Below are 24,659 nucleotides of genomic sequence, written 5' to 3' on the forward strand. Positions count from 1 at the left end.
CATTTTTGCAACCATTACTTGCATTGAAATTGGATAAATTCAGCATCTTTGGGTCTTAATAAGAACATACTTGTGAACTTCATGAATAGAATTGTTTTGCCTTTCCAAAAGAGGCAGGATCCAGGGAAAATTTAAGATAGAGAATATGGCAATTCTTATGCCCAGCTTGCAGCAATAGCAATCAAGCTGTGAGTACACAAATTCTATCATGTGTATTTTTTTCATTCCCAACAGTTCTTCAATAATTCTTTTCCCCTTTTCCATTCAGTACCTGAATATGTTTCTGGGCAGCCAAACAACACTCTTGCCAAAGTACCTTTATTTCACATTTTTTCAATGAAATTTGAACCTTTTCTGTTAACTATTAATGGGCCTGACTCTGTAACCAGTAAAGCTGTGCATGAATGAGGTGATTCAATACAAAACATGGGCATCAAGGACAACTGATGATTTATCTGTCAAGAGAAATGGACAGAGTGAACCCATTCCTATAGTAAGACAAGATCTGAAATGGAACACTCTTTTGTACTTGAAGAAATTATTCCAAACCAATTCATTGAATCCTTACATTGGGCTAACAATGTAGCAATAGGCTGGGGATTTCTTATGATTGTTAACTTGGCATTGATAAGAGTCTAAATTTGAAACTACTCCTTGGGATTTGGGGCCATACAAATAGAAACCAACTCCAAACAAAGTACCGTAATTTCTCTGCTAGAAAAAGCCATCCTGCTAGCTCAGGACCCAGTAAGATTACTTTTATCTCCTGAGAGATATGGTTTTCAATCGCAGCCTTCGGTTATTGTACAGTCCATGGCCATTTGTCATCCAGCTGTCACTTTTGTGGTGCCATATTTATATCAGCTAATAGAATTGCAGTCTTTATGTATGGTAAAAGTACGTAGATGTAAAGAAGCTCAGAAAATTGCCTACATGCTCAAGAATGATCCATGCTTTGATGGGAATGCTTGGTCTGAATGATCAGCCTAGAACTGGGTCTTTTGCCACCTAATCACCGAAAAAACAACTGTTTGGGCAAGAATAAAAGTAAAAGTGAAATGTATTACCTTTAATAATATGATTCATTTATTTTTCAGTAAGTGTCATTATGGATGTAATCCAGCCCATTAACTTTCTCTGAAGCAATTTCAGCTTCTCAGAAGAACTGACAGTGCATCCCTTATCCACAGATTCAGTATGCACAGTTTATTTTTCCATGCTCTAATCCATGCCCCAGGAGTGTTGATGGGCCTCTCTATATCTCTCAATGTGATAATATGGTATTTTTCCAGTACAAGTAAAGTTAAAATATGAGGTTCTCTACTATCCACAGGGATATCCATGGGGAGTCTTGGAATATAGTGGGAGGGGAAGAGTTGGAAAGTGTCACACACACATAAATAAGACTATGTGCATCTCCCTACTTTCTGACAGTTCATCCATTGTGAATGACTTATAAGCCAAAGCCCTGGTGAAGAGAGGAATGTCTGGAACTATGGGGAAGATGTTGGACATGTTCCTGGATCTCTGTGGAGTTTACTCATTGGTTTGCTGGGGACTGCATGTAACGAAGGCTCTGCTGCACACAAAAAATGCCTCCACACTGTGGGGACTGTGTGGCAATGATCAGTCAACCCATGACCCACCAATGCTAGATAGTATACTTGACATCACTATAACTTTAGCATGCTCTCCAGCTGTCCCAATTTGGCAGGACATCCCAATTTTCCATCTATCATCTCACTTTTTAAACTGATTTCAAAATATACCAGTTTCTCTGTCTTCCTCCTACTTTCCTTCTTTGTCCTCAGTTTATGGACTTCAGCTGCTACTGTCCCATTCTTCAGAAGTTGATGCGCTATCTGATCTGCCTTTATGTTGGCATGGGTGTTAGTTTGTGAGGGATCATTGCTCAACTGTCTTAACAGCCTCCACGCCCTCTGACTGCTCCTGCCCGTGTCGACTTCTATTATCAGCTTTATCCACTGTTCTTTCTTGGCTTCAGCGATGGAGGACAGAATGCTCTGTGCTATCTGAAGAGTTTGCTCACTAAACGTGTCTTCATTGTAGACCCTGTAATCAGGGCTGCCCAAGGCAATTTTCAAGTGTAGGTGAACAGAAATTTGGCGCCCCGCCCCCCCCAACAATCACTGAAAAATAAAAGCATTGGATAAGCGAAAATGTTGGATAATAAGGAGGGATTAAGGAAAAGCCTAAATAAAGAACAACATTCTGAAAACGGGAAATCCAGACAGGAAACAATCAGGGCCAGCTAACACCTCCCAACCAAGGATGCCCCCAGGGAGGAAGCAGCCAGGCTTTGAATTTGCAAGGCCATTAAATGCTAATCAAGCTGGCCAGCTGCAACATTCACACTTGCCTCAGACAGACAAGAGTTCTTTCTCCCACCCTGGACATTCCACAGATATATAAACCCCACTTACCTAGCTTCCAACAGACCTCTGAACCTCTGAGGATGCCTGCCATAGATGTGGTGAAACGTTAGGAGAGAATGCTTCTGGAACATGGCCATACAGCCTGGAGACTTGGCCGCGGCCGCGGAGGCAGGAAGGCTTCTTACCTTTCGGGCCCTCTGGCGACCCGTCCTGAGGCAGGTGGTGGGACCGAGTGGTAAACTGGTGCCGAGATGGGCAGCTGCTTGCTCCATGCAGCCGTTTGGCCCTGCCCTGCCCTTAGCAGATGGACGAGATGGGCAGGGCGCCCTCTCCGACCACTGAGCATGCAACAAGCGGCCGCATGGTGCATGCACAGTGGTTGGAGAGGGCGCCCCGTCCATCTCACTGTTCGGACTGCCTCTGGCAGATGGGCGAGATGGGTGGGGCACCCTTTACGACCACTGTGCATGCACCATGCAGCATAGAAGCGATCCTGGCCTGCGCCTGAGGTCTGTCTCCTCCCTGCCACCTTGGGAAGGGGTCTTTGGCAGGGAGGAGACAACCCTCAGGCGCAGGCCAGGATGGCTTCCCTTTCCTTAAAGGGGCAGCAGAGTGGCCTGGTTGGAGGCCAGGCCAGGCCGTGGAGGAAGGAAGGCCACGCCTGGGCGGAGGTGCCCCAATGGTTGCTGAAGGTGCCATCCTCTAGGGGGTGCCATTGGGGCACCTCCGCCCAGGCGTGGCCTTCCTGCCTCCACAGCCTGGCCGCAGCCACCACGGAGGCAGGCCAGGCCACAGAGGTAGGAAGGCCACACCTGGGTGGCGTTGCCTCAATGGCGCCCCCTACAGGATGGTGTCTTCGGCAACCGCCTAGCTCGCCTAATGGTTGAACTGCCCCTGCCTCTAATAGTCTTCCAACCAAGCAGCTGTATCAGGGGTGATGCCCTGAAGGTAGTGTTTTTTAGACATTTAGTATAATGCCAAGCTTTTAAACTTTGTTTTGTTTCAAATGCATTACGACTTGTACCCTCAGTTCACTTCTGACACGATAAATAAATAAGCTACTACTGTCTGAATTCAAATGTCAGAAATAATTTGCATTTAATTGACTCAGCATTGGGGAGAGGAGGGAGCAGAATCTTGCTCTTCCCAGTAGACTCCGGCAAAAGGAAACTGCTGCAGCCTCTCCTTGCTTTTCTGTTTTTCCTCATTAATCACTTTTGTCATCTTGACCAAACATTGATGTTGCCAAGGTACACATGTCCTGGTTTTCATCTGTGTGATGATGGAAGGTATGCCTTGGGTTTCCAGAGATAAAGTTTGGAGATATTGGGCACTGGATAAGCATATCCTCAAAAAGATAATTGGTCACAAAGAGCAATGATGTATGTCATTTGTATTTATTGAGCCTGAGTTCTTATGCAGTGGCTAACAGCCTGAAGCACAAGGTTTGTCCTGAAAGAGTACTCTGAGAGCCAGGTTGCAAGCTACTGGACTATTCATATGAAAGTATACTGTTGTGTGTGAGGGAGAAGGACATTTTCATAAGCAGCAAAGATGAAGCCCAACATAAATCATTCCACTTCATTTGCTCGGGGTTGCCCTGTGCTTAATGTAGAAAGCAGACTAATAGATCAATGGAATGTTACCCAGAGAAATATGCTCACAATATTTCAACATTTTCTTTTTCAGTCCTGATTTAACTATACAAGTATAAACATGCCTTTAAAAATGCTGGCAAATAGCCAGCCATGAGAATTTTAAATACAAGATAGAAAATGTATTGCTAGAGTTTAAAACTTCCTTTTGCCTTGCTTCCAATTGGAAACAGTATAAATTATTATAGCTTTAGGGTAGTTATTACTTATATTAAGAACACGGCAGAAGGTTGTAATGCTTTCTGGTTTTCTTTTGGTCTCCAGTTACATTAAAAAAAAGATTTACCATTCGACTCACAGTATTTTGTGTCTTTCTGCTTTAAAAAAACACACCACTGTGCTATGCTACTCACTATTTTTAAGCAATAATATTAAAGGTGGATAGCAGTGTACTCTTATACAAAATTGTAATCCTATGTATATTTATTTAGTTTACCTTGGAGTGAGTTTCATTAACTAATATGGAGTTTATTTCAAATTCAATAAGCATAGGATCAGGTTTCCACATTTACCAAGTAGCTTAAAGGCTACAGCTCTATACCCCCATTTCTGGAGAAAAGACCCTTTGAACTCAGAGAGACTTATTGTCCTGATTTTGTCTGTGTAAGTCTCAGCAGTAAAGTCAAGCAGTCCTTCTTCTCTCAGATTTCACAGGTAAAAACTAGGATGCAATTGGGCAACATCAGAGTATGGTCAAGGTAATAAAAGTTATAAATGAAGGAGAACAGACAAGCTGAGAGAGGCTGCAGTAATTCATTATTGTCTGATCTCCAGTGGAAAGGGTAGACTGAGCTTTTCTTTTCCTCCTCCTCTTCCTCCTCACAAGTTAACAGAGTGAAAACTCCTTTTGTACTTTGAACTCAGTTTGAAGCAATTGAAGTAAGCCAAGAGCAAAGAGGGAAAGCAGGCTGGAGAAAGGGAAATGAGGACATTAAAAAAACCTGCTGAAATAGTGGGGGGACAGAAGATTAAATTGGACTGTTCCTGCCAAATTGTGACAGTTGGAGGGTATGGCAATTGGCAGCCATCAGCACTGGTAAAGCTTCACACAGCCAGCAAATGATTAGGCAAGGGAAATCCAAAGTCAGCATCGGGAAAACAGGTCCAAGGTCAATGCAAATAAAGCCCTACCAGAAAATCAGACAAGCCAAGTGTGGGGGATTCAAAGTGTTTGATTCCACTCCAGAGTTGGACAGTGTCAAGGCAAGCCATGATAGAAATCCAAGTATTCCAGAAATGCAAAACAATGGATAAGGTCTGGTTAATGAAACACCACAATAGCAGCCCCAGCAGCCTCTGTTGAATGGAGGAACTGCCAAAGTCTTACCCACATAATTGCAGCATGTCAGGGGTTTCTTGAAGAATTCTCTGTTAAGAGTTCTTCATTCCTGAAATACCCTCTATTGCCGTGGAGCAGCCCATTTCTTTCCTTTTCCTTTGAGGTGCCAAAGATCTCTGGAGCTTGGGAGAAGCCCTGCCTGTGCTGCAGAAGTCTCTCAATCTGAAGGGAATGGCTCCTAAAGGGGCTTCTAGGTCAGAGCAGGATAGCACACCAGGATCCCAGCCTCTGCCAGTTCTTGTGGGTGGCTGTTTGCTGGGGAGTATAACCATGTTTAAGGGGCCTCTTCCATTGGTACAGATGATCATATTTTTTACTGACGGGGTTGAACTTTACGTCAATTAAAGTCCTTGCTTTGAAACCTGCCTTCTGCACTCTGGCCCAAGGGAGAGGAGAGGCAAGGAGATTGTCCAAGATGTACCCACTTCCCCCATAGGCTCCTTCCATGTTGCAATACTTCCTTCTTTTTCAATCCATTTTGAAAGTTTAGTATTCCTGGTTTGGTCTGATATTACTATATCAGTTTTCAGAAATGATTTTTACATAGCATCTTTCTCTGGCGTTTATAAGAAGCCTTACCTCTTCCGTGTCTCCATGCATAGTAAAGACCATTCAGCCAGGACCATAGGTAACTATGTTTGAACTTAGCCAGGTGACTGAATTCCCCAAGTCATTAAATTAAGTGGCAGAAGATAGAAACTGTACAAATAATAAGCTGGTATCCGGGGTACCACAGGAGCCTGAGGTAACACAAACAGAAAACTTTATTCTGTGGACCAGGCCAGAAAAAAACGAAGGTTGGTCTCCTCCAGTCAGAGCCATAAGTAATGCATTAGAAGTAATGACATTTTACCATTGACACATTACTTTTGGGTGTAACATATCCAGGAGCAGTACAGTGTTCCCGCACTACTTTGTGGTTCACTTTTCGCGGATTCGCTGTATCACGGTTTTTCAATAAACTCTAAAAGACTATTATAAATCATAAAAAATTACAATTTACAGCCTAAGGAAGGGAGGAAGGAGAAGCCAAAGGGAGAAAAAAGGAGCCCAAGTGGCAACGGGAAGAAAAGGCGGCGATTTATCAACACAGGATTCGTTGATAAAGACTTAAAAATAGTGTATAACTACTAAAATAATGTATAAACATTAAAATAAATATAGTATCCCTACTTCGCGGATTTTCACTTATTGCAGGTGGTCCTGGAATCTAACCCCAGCAATAAGTGAGGGAACACTGTATTCCTTTTTGCAAAATAACAACTTGTAATTTTGTGAGAGCCAGTGTGGTGTAGTGGTTTTGAACACTGGATTACAACTCTGGCATGGAAACTCAATGGATCATCTTGGACAATGGAAACCCATTGGGTGATCTTGGACATAAGAGCTGCAGTGGTGCAATCGGTTAAACCCTTGTGAACTGCTGACCTGAAGGCTGGGTGGCTGGTTCAAATCCACAAGACGGGGTGAGCTTCCGTCTGTCAGTTCTAGCTTGCAGGGACATGAGAAAAGCCCCCCAGTAACATATCCGCCTGTCCCCGGGTAATTTATCTGTAGGCGTCCAATTCTTTCACAGCAGAAGTGACTTTCAGTATGTTCTCAAGTCACTTCTGACATGATAAAAAAAATCTTGGACAAGCCATACTCCCTCAGTATCTGAGGGATGCAAAGGCAAAACCACCTTGAACAAATCCTGCAAAGAAAACCTCATGAAAGGTTTGCCCTAGGGTCACCATCAGTCAGAAATGATTTAAATGCACACAAGAACAACTGTTTTGTTATACCCCCTCACCCATGATAGAAGTAACTATCCACCCATCACTTTGTTTATATCCTGCCTTTTTTTCCAGACTGGGACTTTCAAACTGGGAAGGTGGCTTCCAAAAAGCAGAATACAATAAAGCACATATAGTTAAAAACATAAAAAGTATTAAATAACAACAGAATTAAAACTAATTAAAACTTCAATTGGTTACTTTTTCTCATTACATTTTTGGTGATTTTGTTTTCAAATATGTAGTCCATCTTCTTACTTTGCATGGCTATCCTGCTTGCAATGAGCAGTAGCCACATCTTGACACCGGGCTTGCTTGAGGATGATGGAAATTATAGTCAAATACATCTAGAGGACCCTGGATTGTGGAAGGCTGAGGTACAGTTATATCAGCACAGATGAAATCTCACTTTGATGGGGATAAAATGTAAAATAGCCTCTATGTCTATCTGTATATGTGGTATATCTGATAATGGCATTGAATGTTTGCCATTTATATGTGCATTGTAATCTGCCCTGAGTCCCCTTCAGGGTGAGAAAGGCGGAATATAAATACTATAAATATATAATAAAATAAATAAATTGAAACCCTGACAAAAGTTCAAAAAGGTTTGTTCAGATAACATTACTGTATATTATTATACCCTTTTCTTCCATATTTTTGACATGGTCCTTTTTGACAGGAGGTGGGTTTTATAGTTTTCATAGCTTAAAAATAAATTCAGAGAAAAACACATGTAATTCCTAGCTGTGCTGCAAGCTTTAGCAAGGAGAAGTAAATCTCTGCTTGTGTGGCAAGCAAGAAACATACATATGCTTATACTAATGAGGGGAAAAACAACGGTTAATTAAAGCTGGGGCAAGAGGATGGGTCTGAACTCCAGAGCCTTTGAGAAGCCGTTGCAGGAGCTGTGCAGCCTAACTTCACTATGGGTCTAGAACATGAAGTTGTGCTGTGAATGCGAATGAGGAGACAATTAAGGCCCTTGCCGAGTGTTCTGCCAGAGAAGACATTTAATTAGCGGTAGACCTCATACTGCAAAACCTGTAGATTGCTGTCAGTTCTGAGTAGGGTGGCAAATTAAACTTTTAAAGAAAGCCAAGTGAATTTGAGCGACTCTGGTAGCATTTCAAGGAACTGGGGAAATGACCAGGGTTTCACTATGTTCTTTCATGGGGTGAATCACAGCCGTGATCTTTGTGAGGAATAATGGTCATGGGGAAAAAGGAGGAGGCAATATTGAGAGTCAAGGAAAGAAACTATCCAAAAATGGGAAAAAAACATTTGCATTTTTCCAATGGCAGAACAATGAAGAAGCATATTTGCAGATTTGGGCTATTTGGTTTTGAGAGGTCAGCAGCTAATCCACAATCGTGGAAGAGCTTTTATACTTCATAAGCACAATGTGTGTCAAAGCAATCAGTCCTGCAACTTGATGCCAGAGTAGGTACTTGTGTACCGGGTTGAGCGTTATGGTAGCTGTTTGCATGCTTTCATCACCCAGGTAGCAACGGTTCAGCTTGGTGAAGCAAAATCATAGGAAATTAAGACTGAGATCCTGCATGTGACTCATGGAACATAATGTCCTTGCACGCCTACTTCCATCTTTTCCTTGCTTCACTGCAGCTTCTAAGTCTTAGATGGCCACTATTACAGGGAGAAGAAGGGGACGAGGCAAAGGGGACTGTCGCTGTCCTTCTGCAATTTGCTACATGGATAGAGGAAAGAGAGAGTTATGGTTCTGCTGCATCTCTCTATTGCAAACTACAGAGGGATTTGGGGAAGAGGGCATTCCTTGCTGCCCAGTGATTCCTCTCAAGCCTTTGCAGTTAAAGGGAGGGGGCACTACTTCTCAACAGGTAAATTCAAGGGATGCCAGCAAAGATGCTTGAAATGGAATCCAGTAATATACATTTAGGGTTCTACTCCTTTGCTGTGAAGCGGTGTGATTGATGTATGATATATGAGTACAGTAACTGGCTGATCACATATTACTTTCAAATCTATGAAATCTATGAAATGAATGGCTGAGGTGGGAAAAAAATTAATGAAATTATTTTCAAAACTCACATTTCAGATAAGAGCTCTAAGAATCTCAGAGCTGGTGTGGTCGATGGCCTCACTGGTTTGGATATTCTGGAGCATTGTAGTCCAACTAAATAAGTTATAGAAATATGTCTGTTTTAAGTTATCTATTAGCAAAAATAATTACAAATACATTAACAGGTTTGAATGTCAGACTAGGACACTGGGAGACCAGAGACTGAATCCCCACTTTGCCATGGAAACACCTAGAGAGCAGGGGCATCAAACTCATTTTCACCAAGGGGCACATCAGCCTTATGGTTGCCTTCAGAGAGCTGTTTGTAATTATAAGACTTATAAATATAACTATATAACCCTGGCATTGAAAGCTTTGCAAACCACATAAAATGATGTGGTGGGCAGAATTTGGTCTGTGGGCCTTGTGCTTGACACACATGCTATAGAATAACCTTAGGCAAGTCACACTCTCTCAGCCTCAGATGAAGGCGACAGGGAACCCCCTCTGAACAAATTTGCTTGAGAAATCTCTGTGATAGGGTCACAATAATTCAGAAATCACTTAGAGGCCCATACAAGAATAACTAGGAGGAGTTGTCCCTAAGTGTGTGTACTTCTAAGAGGCACATTCCTGACTGAAAATATCCAGGTTGTGTCATTTAAAAAAGTGGTCATAATGTTTAATTTAATATTTATGAGCAGCTTGAAAGTTGAAAATGAAATTGTGAGCCAGATTTGCCTTGGAAATTTGGTGTTTAGGATTGGAAACTTGAACAGAAAAATGGAATTTCTCCAGCACATTTTGTGCATACTTACATATATAATTGTTGATAAATGCCAATTATTTTTGTGGGAGAATCCCTCTTAATATTTTAGGGGAGTTCACTTGCATGAACTGGCTCAGATTTTTACAGCACATCCCGAGAGAATCTGTACAATGTATAAAATCTGGAAGCTGTCCATCAGACCTGGATATAGCTGAAAGAAAAGCTGCACAAAAAACTTAGGTATTTGCAATTCTTCTAGAGCTGGTCCTTCTCTTTTATTTCAGCAGCTGGTATTTTAATAATCCAAGAATCTAATGGAGTTATTCCAGAAACAAGTGTAAAGGGTTTGGTGAATCTGTTGAGTAAGTTTAAGTTTTCTAGAAATAAAAATGGAATGTGCCCTCTGTTTAAGTCATTTGGAAATCATCATAAGGAAATTGCTATAACGTTATATGGGCAGTGGTGATATTTAATCTAGGCACTTTTTAGATATTATTCTTGGTCCAAACAGCACTGTGACAAATATGGGAACAGCAAAGGAAAGAATTGATCACGGATGAAGCATTCCTGCAACAACTAACACCTTCTCTGGTGTGCACAAGGGATGTAATCCTTCATGAATATTGTTTTTGAAGAAAGCAACAATTAATTTGACTGGTTTTCTTTGCACTGCAAAATATGTTACTGAGACCTGCACAGTTTTCAAAGATTGTTTACAGTTGTAGATTTATTTTGCACAAGGTTTGGATGTGATATTTTGTGCTGATAACAACATTCTCTGCACATTGAAGCATTATTTTCTGGGCTGAAAGCTCTTTTATCTGCACATTAAATGCTTAAGTTCAGGACTTACTCTACACATGATTTGCATGTTTTGTTTTATTTTGTTTTTTGGCAAAGAAAAGATAGAGGAAGCACTATTTTCTATTTCTGCACAGAAATATATTTTCTGTGCAGAAAATGATGTTTCCTTTATGGGAAAATGCTGTTTCTGTGCAACATTTTGTACAGAATAAGCCCTGAATTGCAAAGATTCTAGTCATTCCAGGGCTCTTCTCATTAGGGTTTCCTGAATCTCAAGAAATATGTTTTTTTCAACCATTTTTGGAATATATTCCATTCTTGTATTGACTCCACTGACGGGGCACAGAGGACAGCTTGTCTAGCAGACCTTAATCTTCAGGCAGGTTGAGTGCCACAGATACTCAATGCCTTGTCATTCAGTACCAGTTATACCTAAATTACAATAAGACTCCCATATCCATGGGGATGAGGGATATGTTCCTAGCTGGACCATGGTTCAGTGAAACTGTAAATACAAACAAACATATTGAATTAGCTCACTCCTAGTCTCAGCATAGCATAAAGTGATATTGCAGGTTCTATAGATTTGCTAGGTCTTCTAAGGCCACTCTATGGTAACTTCTGGGGGAAGTAAACAATAGAATCACCTGAAGGATTTAGCAGATTCCTAGAGAGACCAGTCCTCATCCCCTGTCATTTGTAAGTGAAACTACAGGTGTGGGTTCTGTGATTATAGGGCTCTTACTGTGTATTACCATGCTAATAGGAAGGTGGAGAGAAGGAGTGGTGTAGTAGTTTGAACACTGGGTTACAACCAGGTTTCAATTGCTTCTGAGCCATGGAAATCCTTTGGGTGACCTTGGGCAAGTCACATTATCTCAACATCAGGAGAAGGTACAACTAAATCACCTCTGAACAAATCTCATTGAGAAAACCCTGCAATTCCAGCATAAGTTAGAAATCACTTGAAGGTCAACAGCAGCAGCAGCAACAGCAGCAGCAACAAAGTTAATGGAAATAACATGGAATGACACCATGGCATCCAGCAGTTTGATATATAAAAACAAAAAGAAAGCCAGAGCTCTTTCCTTATATTATTCTACTGCTTATCATAACTCTTTTGGTAAATTGTTGACATTATGATCATTGGCAACATCATCTTATCCATGTGAGTGAAGGCTGAGCTTCCGATCTGAGTTCTTTCTGTGCAAGATTAAAACTAATAACAACCACCACCACCACCACTCCACCACAGCCAGCTAAGCTTGAAGGTTGATCTTTGTGCTTCCTCTCTTATAAGATGAAAGATCTGTGGAAGGATGAAGCCAGATTTGTGGAAATACAATCTTTACTGAACTGTAGAGCAGAGGGCAATAGTAACAAGGTTTGTGAGCTTGTGCTGTTCCCATTTGCCTTCCTTAATGCCTAGTTTCCCCAGCTGCCACCACTGATGCTTGCAACTGCTAATTTAATTTTTTGTATCTGTGACTGCAATATTTTTGAAATGGAAATAGTTTAAGTGGCTAGAGAAGAACATCAGGGCAAAATGCAACAGAGTAGACCAAGGGAGAGACCCAGTGATGCAAGGTGTCTTGCAAATCTGTTCTTCTCTGCCAAATATGGAGAATAATTTGCCCTTCAGATATCATTGGGACTACAGCTCCCATTGACCTCGAGTAGCATAACCAATGCTTATGGGATTTGGAGGATCACATACTGTGTTTTCCTTTATTGGTCTATACCACAAGCTAAGCACCTACATCAATTCTTAATCCTGCTAACCGCAAAAGGAAAAATAATAATTATGTAGTGCATATCAGGAATTTTAAACTTGCATAATTATTTCATCTGGTGATTTCCCCACTCCCACAGTCTCCACTGGCTTTATTAATCAGTAGAAAATTACATTTTATTTTTCATTGTGTCACATAGCCTCTGGAACAAAGGCTGGTCAAGTCAAATGTCATTTCTCCCTTCAACTGAAGGTTAACAGACCTTTCTGTTTTGTGTGTATACTTGAAGGACCAAAGTCATTTTATGGTTCTTTCAACTTTTTGTTCTGTCTTTAAATACATGGCAGCATTACATTCTGCTTTTCAGCTTAACAGAGAAAGCAAATCTATAACTTCCTATCCCACAAATAGAAAGGAAGAAAGATGACTCAGCTCCTGCTGATATCACAATCAGTATAACTTGGTAGCATAGGACAAATGCTGGTAGGGTTGAGCAAAATGTGCTGCAGGATTTTCCTCCTGTAAAAACACAAACACTTATAGCTTGAATAGAGAGCAGCGGGGACATTGAAGCTTGGTAGAAGAGTCAAAGTGGCCACTCTCATTTAGCCTTAGTGACAATTGTGTCATGATCAATCATGGAGGAAAAAGATTATGGATGCACATGTTTTGTCACTCTATTTTTTCCCTTTTCTCATCTTTAAGACTGATCTCTCACCCATTGCACTACCTTTTTGCAGTGGTGAGATTATGTGCTCCTATGAGGTAAGAGACTGCTGATGGCAGTAATGCTGCTGATAGACTCTCACATATCAGACAGACCTTTTGTTCAGGAACCAGATTAAATCTGCCAAATAGCCAGTAAGCAGCAGTGGAAGTGGAGGGTGATACTGGCAGAGGATTTCCCAGTCACAATGGCAATGGCACCATGGCGAATGCTAGTTAGTACTTCACAGAAGGAGGCATGATAAATACCTTTTGATTGCCTTTTACAACAAAAACTCTATGTGATAATCTAAAAAAAAAAGTCAGATAGTGCTAGAAGATGAAACTTTCAGATCAGATGGAACTCAATGACTGTTCGGGTACAAGAGCTAAGGAATCAAAGGGAAATTTAAATCAAGAGTGGGGATGATCTATGGCATGAAAACAAGCACATTACATGACCAATTAGAAATAAAAAGACAGTGGGAAAAATGCACCAAAAGGATGAAACGATGACAGATCCATTAAAGCAAGAACCATTTCAAGATGAATCTCCAATTTTAGAAAGTGAAGTGGAAGTTGCACTCAGAACTTGTGAGAACGAAATCATCAGGAATAGATTATATACCAATCCAGCTGCTTCAAGCTACAGAGATGGAATCTACACTAGTTTTAACTAAACTCCCTTAACAAATATGGAAAACAGAAAAAGGGGCCACAGACTGGAAATGCTCAATATACATTCCAGTCTGCAATAAAGACACACCAAAGATTGCAGTTACTATAGAACCATTGCATTAATTTCCTGTACAAACAAATTGATGCTCAAAATTCTATAACAAAGTCTTTTACCATATATGGAAGGAGAAATGCCAGATGACAAACCTGGGTCCAGAAAGGGACAAATATGTTGGATAACAGAGCACACCAAATAATTTCAGAATATCAGCCAATGCTTTACAAATTATAGCAATTTTATTGTATTGGTCATAAAAAATACTATGGATCACTCTTAAAGAAATGGGTATGCCACAAAATTTTATTGTCCTGAATTCAGGACAAGAGACTATCATCAAGACAGAATTTGGGGGAAAGGAATCATTTCCAATTGGCAAGGGAGTCAGGCAAGGCTGCATTTTATCACCCTATCTGTTTTAACTTGTATATTGAATATATCATACATGAAGCAGGACTGTACTTAGAGGAAGGAGGCATGAAAATTGCAGTAACAAACATCATCAGTTTACAATCTGCAGGGACATCATGCTACTAGCAGAAAATAGCAAAGACTTGGAACAAATACTGAAGAAAGTCAAAGAAGAATTTGGAAAGTTAGGTTTACAGTTGAGCATTAACAAAACAAGAATAATGATTACAGATGATTTACATAACTTTAAAATCAATGATAAGATATTGAAATAGGATTTTCCATACTTGGCTTATCAGAATGGAGATTGCAGTCAAGAAATCAGAAGTAGGACTTGGAAGGGCAACTATGAAGGAACGCGAAAACCAAGTGATAGATAAACAGACTTAACCAAGCAACCAAATTGCAACTGGTGCAAAGGTTGACAGCTATGTTGTTAACTGGAGCTAGTTACAGGGAGTGGACAAATCCTCTATCCACTGCCTGTTGATAAGTTTCCGGTCTCAATTCAAAGTGCAAGTTATTACCTATGAAGCCCTAAATGGTTTGGGTCCTGTTTATCTTTGTGACCATATCTCTCCCTATGAACGGATGCGAGCTCTAAGATGTGCCGGGAAGGCCCATCTCTTGCTTCCACCTCTGTCAAATCACAATTGGTGGGGACGAGGGAGAGGGCCTTCTCAGTGGCGGCCCCCTGGCTCTGGAACTCTCTCCCCAGGGAGATTAGATTAGTCCCCACTTTGTCAACTTTCCATAAAGATCTGAAAACTTGGATAATAATATATAATATAAATATAAAACTTTATATACTGTTCTATCTCCTCAAGGGACTCAGAGGAGATAGGACAGTATATAAATATGGCAGGAAACATACAACAGGTTAAAACCATACAGAAATTAAAACATATGAAATACCACACAAACATAAATGCATAAGACATATAACCATAAAACACATAACCAAGAATTAAGACCTGTGTTTTTAAAATTAAAACCATGATGTTCCAACATGCCTTCAAACAATAGTTTAGCTTGCAATCATGTTTGCCCAGTCCTAATTTATTTATTGTTCTGGTTTTCCAGCATATTATTTCCCGCCCTGGCCCTGTTGTTCTGCATTTTTGCACAAACCTTGCCCTTCCCTCTCAAATATGAACATATCCACTTTTTCCAGCTACTGGCTCGTGATGTTGATTGATGTATTTTATGATGTTTTTACTTTTTCAGTTTTAATTGTTTTAATTATTTTGTTTATTTGTTATGTGTTTTTAATTTTGTAGCTTTGAATTCTCTGTTTATGCTGGGCTTGGTCCCCATGTAAGCCATCCTGAGTCTCTTCAGGGAGATGGAGGCAGGTTATAAGAATAAAGCTATTTATTATTGACACAACAACATTGTATGACACAGCAAACAAGATAGATATGCTGAATTTCGTATCACAAAATCACAAGTTGAACACATCCCAAGTGTCTAGGACTGTGTGATGTATTTTTGGATTATGCGTGCAGATCCCAGTAGGGTGGCCTTTTGCAGTTGGCAGATCATAATTTTGTCAATGCCTATTGTTTCCAAATGCTGGCTGAGATCTTTTGGCATGGCACCCAATGTGCCGATCACCACCGGGACCACCTGTACTGGTTTCTGCCAGAGTCTTTGAAGTTCAATCTTGAGGTCCTGATAGCGGCTGAGCATTACTCTGACATTTTTCCTGTTGTTTTTCATCAATGCGACTGTCACCTGGGATGGCAACATCAATGATCCAAACCTTTTTCTTTTCCACAACTGTGAGGTCTGTTGTGTTGTGTTCCAGAACTTTGTCAGTCTGGATTCGGAAGTCCCACAGCATCTTTGCGTGCTCATTTTCCAATACTTTTGCAGGTTTGTGATCCCAAGCTAAATGGCCATATATTATATTTTTATTTGAGGTGCTTTTTCTAACTTTGGCATCCTCAGGGTCTTAACAACTTTCTGTTTTAATATTGTTGTAATCCATCTTGCATTGCATGAAATTAAATACATTAAACAAATTGGAGTGGATGGTCTTTGTGATCTCTTCCAATGCAAAATTATATTTTAATAATTAACATTTAAAAAAGCAAATGGACTTTAGTGCTATAACTTTGGATATTGTTATCACTAAGTAATCCTCTGTAGTGGTATTCTGCCAATAATTCCCTCTTATCATATAACTCACTCCATTACTGTATTTAGATTCCAGAAGAAATTCCGATTCCCATCCTTATTTGTCCCAATCCAAGGCTTTGTTAATTAGATTCCAGAAGAAATCCCATTAGCCCAATGTTTTACTTTGCCCTTCCTTGTCAAGTAGAGACACTAATGTTGTATTTTCCTGCTGCAGTAAAAAATTCACCTTGCTTACTCTCCGCATCCTAACTGCTCTCTGGAGAGTACTAAAGTGTGCTTAAGCATATTGTGAGGGTTTATTCAAAATGTCTGTGGCACAGGCAGTAATTTGAAATGTTCCATCTTTGTCTTGTCACTTTAGGCTGGCATGATTCGCACCGACAAGGACGAGTTTTTCATTGAACCTCTGCAGAAAGGGAAGCAAGAGGAGGAGGAAGGTAGGACGCATGTGGTGTACCGCAGGGCAGCTGCCAAGAAAACACTTCCCAGTGAGCACCCAGACATCCAGTATAGAGGTAAGACTGAGAAGGTAATGATGTTTGAAACTGGGCAAAAAGCATTCACTCCATACCTGGTATCATTGTAAAATTATCACTGCTTTTGTGACCTTGAGGCAACTGGGATCTTTTTGAACAGATTTTTTTTATTCTGAATGTGTTGAAATGAAAATGCTGCACAATGGACCTTCAGCCCACTGGAAGAGTTTCCAGGAAGGAAAGGAAGGAAAGGAAGGAAGGAAGGAAGGAAGGAAGGAAGGAAGGAAGGAAGGAAGGAAGGAAGGAAGGAAGGAAGGAAGGAAGGGGGTCCTAATATGGTAATGGTACCTGCCCTATATGGTATAGTGGTTTGACTGTTGGACAATGACACTGAGAAACCCCGAGTGACCTTGGGAAGCAATACTAGCCCCCCTTTGAATTATTCTTGCCAGAAAAACCATTTGATAGGGTCAAGGTAAGTTGGAGTCTTAAATTGAAGCATATAACAATAACTCTGACGTAATGGGAAGAAATGCTGGTTCCCCATGTTGGAAAACTTAAGAGTTTAGTGAATTCAATGTTATAATACCCTTCCTCAGCATCAGTAGTGGGCAAATGATGACTCTGGAGCTGTGCATGGCTTCCTTCCTAAGGTTGATATGTTGCCATTGACAGCTTCAGGTTCCCTAGCTTTGTTTGATCACCCAAAGGGTGAAATATTGATTCTCAAAATTTGCAGCAATGGACATTTACCATTCGGTAGTTTGCAGAATCACATTGGACTGGTTAACATGAAAAACAGGACACTTGACCACTTCCAGTTTTGTTGCTTTTTAGTGGTATTTTTGAAAAGGGCCCCCTGTACTTATTACAATTGCCCACCCCTGCTCTAACTCAGAAAACTCTTGAGGTGACTTTGGGCCTGTCACACTCTGTCTTTAATTCTGACCAACCTCACAGGCCTATTGTGAGAGGGAGAGTCATGAGAACCATCTTCAGGGAGCCTGAAAAAGAGCTCTTGATGTTAATGAGTTCTTCTGAAGTTTAGGCATGATCTCCATGCTAAATAGTACAAGGCTGTGGTTATAATACTGCTGATGACCATTCATTGTAGAATTGTGCATTGTATAGAAGATGCAAACTACAGCAGTTGCTATACTTAAAGGAACATTGTATGGGACAGTTTCCCTCCCTCCCTCCTTCCTTCCTTCCTTCCTTCCTTCCTTCCTTCCTTCCTTCCTTCCTTCCTTCCTTCCTTCCTTCCTTCCTTCCTTTCTCTCTTCCTTTCTCTCTTTCTTTCTCTTTCTCTCTCCCTTTCTTTCTTTCTTTCTTTCTTTCTTTCTTTCTTTCTTTCTTTCTTTCTTTCTTTCTTTCTTTCTTTCTTTCTTTCTTTCTTTCTTTCTTTCTTTCTTTCTTATATGATGATGATGTGTTGTTGAAGGCTTTCATTGCCAGAATCACTGGGTTGGTGTGAGTTTTCTGGGCTGTATGGCCATGTTCCAAAAGCATTCTCTCCTGATGTTTTACCCAACATCTATGTCAGCATCCTCAGAGGTTGACGAATCTGTTAGAAATTAAGGAAGTGAGGTTTATATATCTCAACCTCTAAGGATGCCTGCCATAGATGTGGCTGAAAGGAGAGAATGCTTCTGGAACATGGCCATACAGCCTGGAAAACACACAACAATCCAATAATAATAATAATAATAATAATAATAATAATAATAATAATAATAATAATAATAATAATAATAATGGCACAACTATGTGGCCCAAATGATTCATTGGAACTTTTGCCTCAAGTACCCTGCAGTAAAGAACTGGTGGGATCACAAACCTGCAAAGGTAATGGAAAATGAACACGCAAAGATACTGTGGGACTTTTGAATCCAGAATGACAAAGTTCTGGAACACAACACACCAGACACCACAGTTGTGGAAAAAACAAATGTGGCCATACCAGGTGACAGTCGAATTGATGAAAAACAACAGGAAAAACTCAGCCACTATCAGGACCTCAAGATCAAACTTCAAAGATTCTGGCAGAAACCAGTACCGGTGGTCCCGGTGGTGATCGGCACACTGGGTGCTGTGCCAAAAGATCTCAGCTGGCATTTGGCAACAATAGACATTGACAAAATTACGATCTGCCAACTGCAAAAGGCCGCCTTACTGGGATCTGTGCGCATCATCCAAAAAAAAAATCACACAGTCCTAGACACTTGGGAAGTGTTCGACTTGCGATTTTGTGATACGAAATCCAGCATATCTATCTTGTTTGCTGTGTCAGACTATGTCATTGTGTCAATAATAATAATGATGATGATAATGATGATAATGATGATGATAATAATAATAATAATAATAATAATAATAATAATAATAATAACTAAAACATTATTTGTAGACCACCCTATCTCTCCAAAGGGACTCAGTGTGGTTGATTATACTTTAATAATGTTGGGGGGAGAATATTTGATAGGGAGATTCTGAAAATCATGATACAAAGAAGTAACAAAGCCTCTCTTTGTGAGATTTATTTCTCTCTAAAATAGAATGTGGAGAGAGAATGCATGAAAAGGTCCTTCCTCTAATTACCCTGTTGGGTAATTGGAGGAAGCAAATTTGAAGAGAATATGTCTGCAGAGTAGAAAGAAGTGTGTTTGGTCTGCTTGACCATTACACTATTTCACCATGAGTCCCTGAGGACCCATCTGCTTTTTGTTATAGTTGCTCTGCTAGTAAGTATAGGACCTTGAATGGCTTCCATTTGTGCAAAGAGTTATGAACTGGGGGCCAGTTGGACTGATTGCCAAGTAAGAAATACAAATCTATGTGACTGTCATTCTTTCTGGTACAGATTGCTGAGTTAATAACATGTTTCTGCACAATACGCCAGTGTTGGAAAAATATTTATCACACATTTTTTTTCTCCCAAACAAAAGAACTTGAATATGATCCACACCTTATGGTACTACTTTCAAACATCTTAGATGTTAAAATAAATCTTCCTGAGCAAACAGAACTTTGTTCAAGCATTACTGCTGTGCACCCATTCGAGAGGATGACACCTTGTGGCAACAAGGACGCAGAAACAACTGGCTGAAATACATGGCACAGATGTTGACCCTGGAATGGGGAGGGGGGATTCAAGCCTACCCCAAAACCAGTTTCAGAGTATTCAATCCCACCAAAATGATCTGGCAAAACTGGACCACCAAGTCTTCTATAAAATTGAGCCTCTGTAGGATACATAAATCAGAAGGTCTACATGATCAAGTGCCAAGAGTTGTTGTCCTTGAATTTACTTAGGAATAATAAGTGCTGTCTGTAATCTATCCTTATGCACACTTACTTGAAGACATGGAGGACATTGTGTTTTTCATACTTAAGAATGTTTGAATAATAATTGATGGGAAAAAGTAATTTTCTCTCTCCTTGTAAGTACTGCAAGTGGGCAGGTATAATGGACTGTTACAAAACAGGTATAGTAACCTGCCTGGCCCTTGACTTTATAAACAGTTTTAGGCTCTCAGGCCCAAGGCTTGTTATTCTTTTTCGGGAATTATTTTGAAATGAATTCCCATTTGCCTACCTATTTTTGACAAAATATAAGGAGTTCAAATGTTACTTTGTGAAATGAGTGCCACAGCATGTCAAAATTATGGCTTTTCATTGCAATGGAGGACAAGGCTCCACTGCTCCTTCTGGCATCTTGGACATAGCTTTCCTTGCTTCACATGTTTTGGTCATTCTTCTGTAGTGAGGAGGAGTGAATAGTTAATGTTAGCTTAATGATATTTAACTTGTCAAAAATGAGTCCCCAATCCATATAACAGCTAATACCTTTATAAAGCCAATAATAGGCCCACTGTGGCAAAAATGTAGTTTTCAAGATCTCCCAGTCTCTGCACAAGCCAATATATCACCGAACCCACATTGTGATGTATAACAGGGGAGAGATAAGGCTGATTAGATCTTATGTTGTGGCGTTTATATGTTCAGGGTTTTGAAAAGGTTGGATAAGGAGTCTAGAGATATTCAAGTGAGTCTCTAGCAAATAATGCAATGATTCCAGATGTAATCCTGGGCTGCTCACAGAACTGCTGAGAATCAGAGAAGAAAGCGCAAGATATCTTCTGTTGAAAATACAAAGTCCAGCTATTACTCAGAACTCTGTTCCTCCTTGGAGAAACATGTGGGATTCTTCATCAGTGAAAGAAAGAGAAACATGAGAAAAGAGAAAAGCAGGGCACGTTTATATGAATAAAACTTAAACACTTTTAGATTGTTAGGTAAACAAACAAAGAGTAATGGAAGCCAACTTGCTTTGTTTGACCTAGTAGATAGAAAAGAAGAACCTTCAGGTGGTCTAATACAAATTTCAATACTTTCAAGACATCAAATTTTCTATTTGCTCACTGCTTCCTTCACAAGTGTAGTTAACAAAATTGAAATCCTATTTTACCAGTTCATTTTCTTTTTTCCTTTAATCATTTCTAACTCCTTCACATACCATAGCTTGTACACATTACGTTTGCACTACACATCACAGAATCCCCCATCCAGTGTACTAGTACTTAAATAGGCTGGAAATTATAGTTCAAAATACCTATCCCAAGCTCTGCTTGGGACTGTGGTTTTAAAGGAAGGCCAGCCGACGTAATAACATTAAACAGATGAAGGCATCACACACTCTGTAGAGAAAAACCATGGCAAAGAATGAAAATTGGGTTAGCAGAGGTCTCCACATGTGTCCTCTTTTGACCCCTGCTTTCTAATCAGAGTCCTGACTTCCACATTGTAAAAATGTGTTGCATCTTTTCCACAGATCTTGGAAGCCCATTAGAACCTTTCACATCAATGCCTTGCAGACATTTCGCCTTTTAAAGTAGTGGAATGTACTAGAAGAGAACACATGCTAATAGAATGGCACAAGATTGTGTCAAGCTGGAGATAATTTGAGCTTTAATCAAAATGTTTTATGAGTTTTAAGAGAAAAGGAAATGTGCCTTGGCAGGGCATCCTGGATTCTGGATGGAATCGAATGACAGCAAGAAGCTAAAGGAGATAAAAAAAAATTCCAGCATTTCTCACACAAAAAAACTACATGGAATGAGGTTTCACCACTGTTAGTGGTTCAAGCAGAAAAGTATGAAAGGATTAAATGGAAAATTCTCTGTGTTGTTGAAGGCTTTTATGGCCAGAATCCATGGGATGCTGTGAGTTTTCTGGACTGTATGGCCATGTTCCAGAAGTATTATCTCCTTTAGGAACATGGTCATACAGCCTGGAAAACTCACAGCAACCTGGAAAATTCTCATTTGTATTGATATTCAACTTCAAGATGGTAAGGAAGGTTTTTTTTTAAGTTTCCTTATTTTCAGCCAGAAAAACTGTTTATTATTTTATTTTCTATTTTATAATTGCTATTGAACAGCTGCATCAGAGGTTATTGGCTTACAATTTTACACACTGTGATAATGTGTTTTCCCATTATCTGAAAGGTATAGTTTGTCTTCAAGATAAACAAAGAATTAATGATATGGTGGTTTAAGGTTACATTCACTGGGAATCAACATAATGTAATCTCAACAGAGATCACAAGAGACAATTTCCCAATGAGGACAATTGGCTGAGGAGCACAAGCTTTGAGATGCTTTCATAATAAAATAAAATATAAAATAACAGTATTATGATTTACAGGAGACTTGACAGATTTTGGGACTAATGAGAAGTGCTCCCTACATTTCCTTCCCTAAGAAAGCTTGGTCATATATGGACAAAGAGGTCCAGATTCCTTGTCTCCAAGAATACCCAAAGACCCAGAATAGCTAGAACCCCCCACTAACTTCCCACTAAGTTATTGAATCACATCTGATGGCAAGTAGATAGAATTCTGGCATCAGATAGAACTTCAGCACCAGACAGAACTTTGTCGTCCCCTGTCTTCTTCACAAGCAAGAGGTGGGGCCAGAACCACACACACAAAGCAGAGTAAATGCTCCTGAACTGCACGGGATGTAGCTCTGGGTGAAAACGTATACCTCTGCTAATGAAGAATTACCCCCATTTACTCGTCTAATGTGCCATCGAATCTAATACAGATCTCAGTTTTCAAAATCCTGAACCCCCATTTATATATATATATATATATATATATATATATATATATATATATATATATACACACACACACACACACACACACACACACACACACACACACACACCATTTTATATGAATCTGATACACATCCTAATTTTGGGAAGGTAATTTAGTAAAAAAAAAAAGGTGAGCATTAGATTCGAGTAAATACAATATTCTGACAAGTGCTTTACTCAATTTATATACACACACTTGAATTAAATACATACAGTTTTATTACGGTCCATAGACCCATCAGTGAATAAACAGTAATTAATAATTTCTCCCATCTCAGGAGAAGTACATTGTCCGAGATTAATTTACATGGTTTCAAGTAATACCCCTATCTGAGTTGATTTACCATTTTTGCCACTTTGCAGAAACCATCAATTGTAATTTATTTAACTTTGCTTTTTATTATTACTGTATAAGTGGAAAATAAAATGAAAGACAATTTATGAATCATCACTTTGTTGGCAAAGAGGAAACCACTACAGTTGGCTAATACAAATTTGTGGGTTTAACTTTTGGAGATTTGATTATTCACAGATTTAATTAATATGTTCTCTCTAGGACTCCCTAGGTCCTCCATGGTCAACTTCTGCTAGAGATTGACCAGAGTTGTACTGAAGGATCTAGTGATTCCCAAAGAGAATACTGTAGGAATTTCTAGGTCCCCCGGTGTGATTCTGTGGTCAACCTCCACTGCAAGTTCTCGGTGGAAAAAATGCATTTTTCTACAGTTTTTCCATTTTTGTATGGCCCCTGCAACCCTGACTGCTGCAAAAGTGGAGGGCCTGCTGTAATTGTGGTTATGAGTGTACCCTGACTACATGGAACAGGTACTAACAAAAAGAAATTCAGGAAAGTACAAGAAGCTAGACAAAGAGAAAGACAAGGGACATGAAATTTCTGGAAGCAATGGTTGCGGTCTGGGATTATGTATCACCAGTATACCAATAAATGAACAGTGGCAGTGAAGACTGACATCATCATCATCTTTATTTACACCATGCTTTATCTCTCCCAAAGGAGAATCAAAGCAGCTGAACATAAAAGCATTAGCATACAATTTAAAATATATAAAAATGCAAACATTCAAACATAATGAAATATAAACAATATTTAAAAAATTATAGTTTGAATCCATTAAACATATTCAAATATTTGCTTTGTTTGGACTTCATCTCATTGAAACCCAATCTGGTCCAAAGAAGCAGTATTTCAAAGTCCTGGATATGTAACTGTTTATGAGTTTATAGCAGTTACATTGTAGTATGATGAAGAGCAAAATGAATCAATTGTCTGTGAAAATAGGGTTAAATATATGATACTACACTTTCTAGGTGTGCAAAACATTTCCAACAAGGTATAGTTTTGTAGATTCTGGATATATTTAAGGAGAATAACTCTTTCATCATAGTTTATCAACCTGACAAGTACAATTGATTTTTTAAACATATTTACATTACTTTTTAGTTTGTATGTTTGTTTCTCTGGAAGTCTTGAAATGAATAATAATGTGG

At 39.7% G+C, this 24,659-nt stretch overlaps 1 protein-coding gene across 4 annotated transcripts in view; it reads left to right on the plus strand.

Moving 5' to 3' along the window:
- Positions 1-24,659, plus strand: part of adamts2 (ADAM metallopeptidase with thrombospondin type 1 motif 2) — a 416,207-nt gene that overhangs the window by 231,050 nt on the left and 160,498 nt on the right. For all 4 annotated transcript variants that reach the window (XM_062970293.1, XM_062970294.1, XM_008104855.3 and 1 more), the window contains one exon: positions 16,871-17,024. In XM_062970293.1, the coding sequence (XP_062826363.1) occupies positions 16,871-17,024 (154 nt within the window). The remainder of the gene's footprint in view (positions 1-16,870; positions 17,025-24,659) is intronic.

Source organism: Anolis carolinensis, chromosome 2, assembly GCF_035594765.1.
Source record: "Anolis carolinensis isolate JA03-04 chromosome 2, rAnoCar3.1.pri, whole genome shotgun sequence".
Classification (NCBI taxonomy): Eukaryota; Metazoa; Chordata; class Lepidosauria; order Squamata; family Dactyloidae; genus Anolis; species Anolis carolinensis.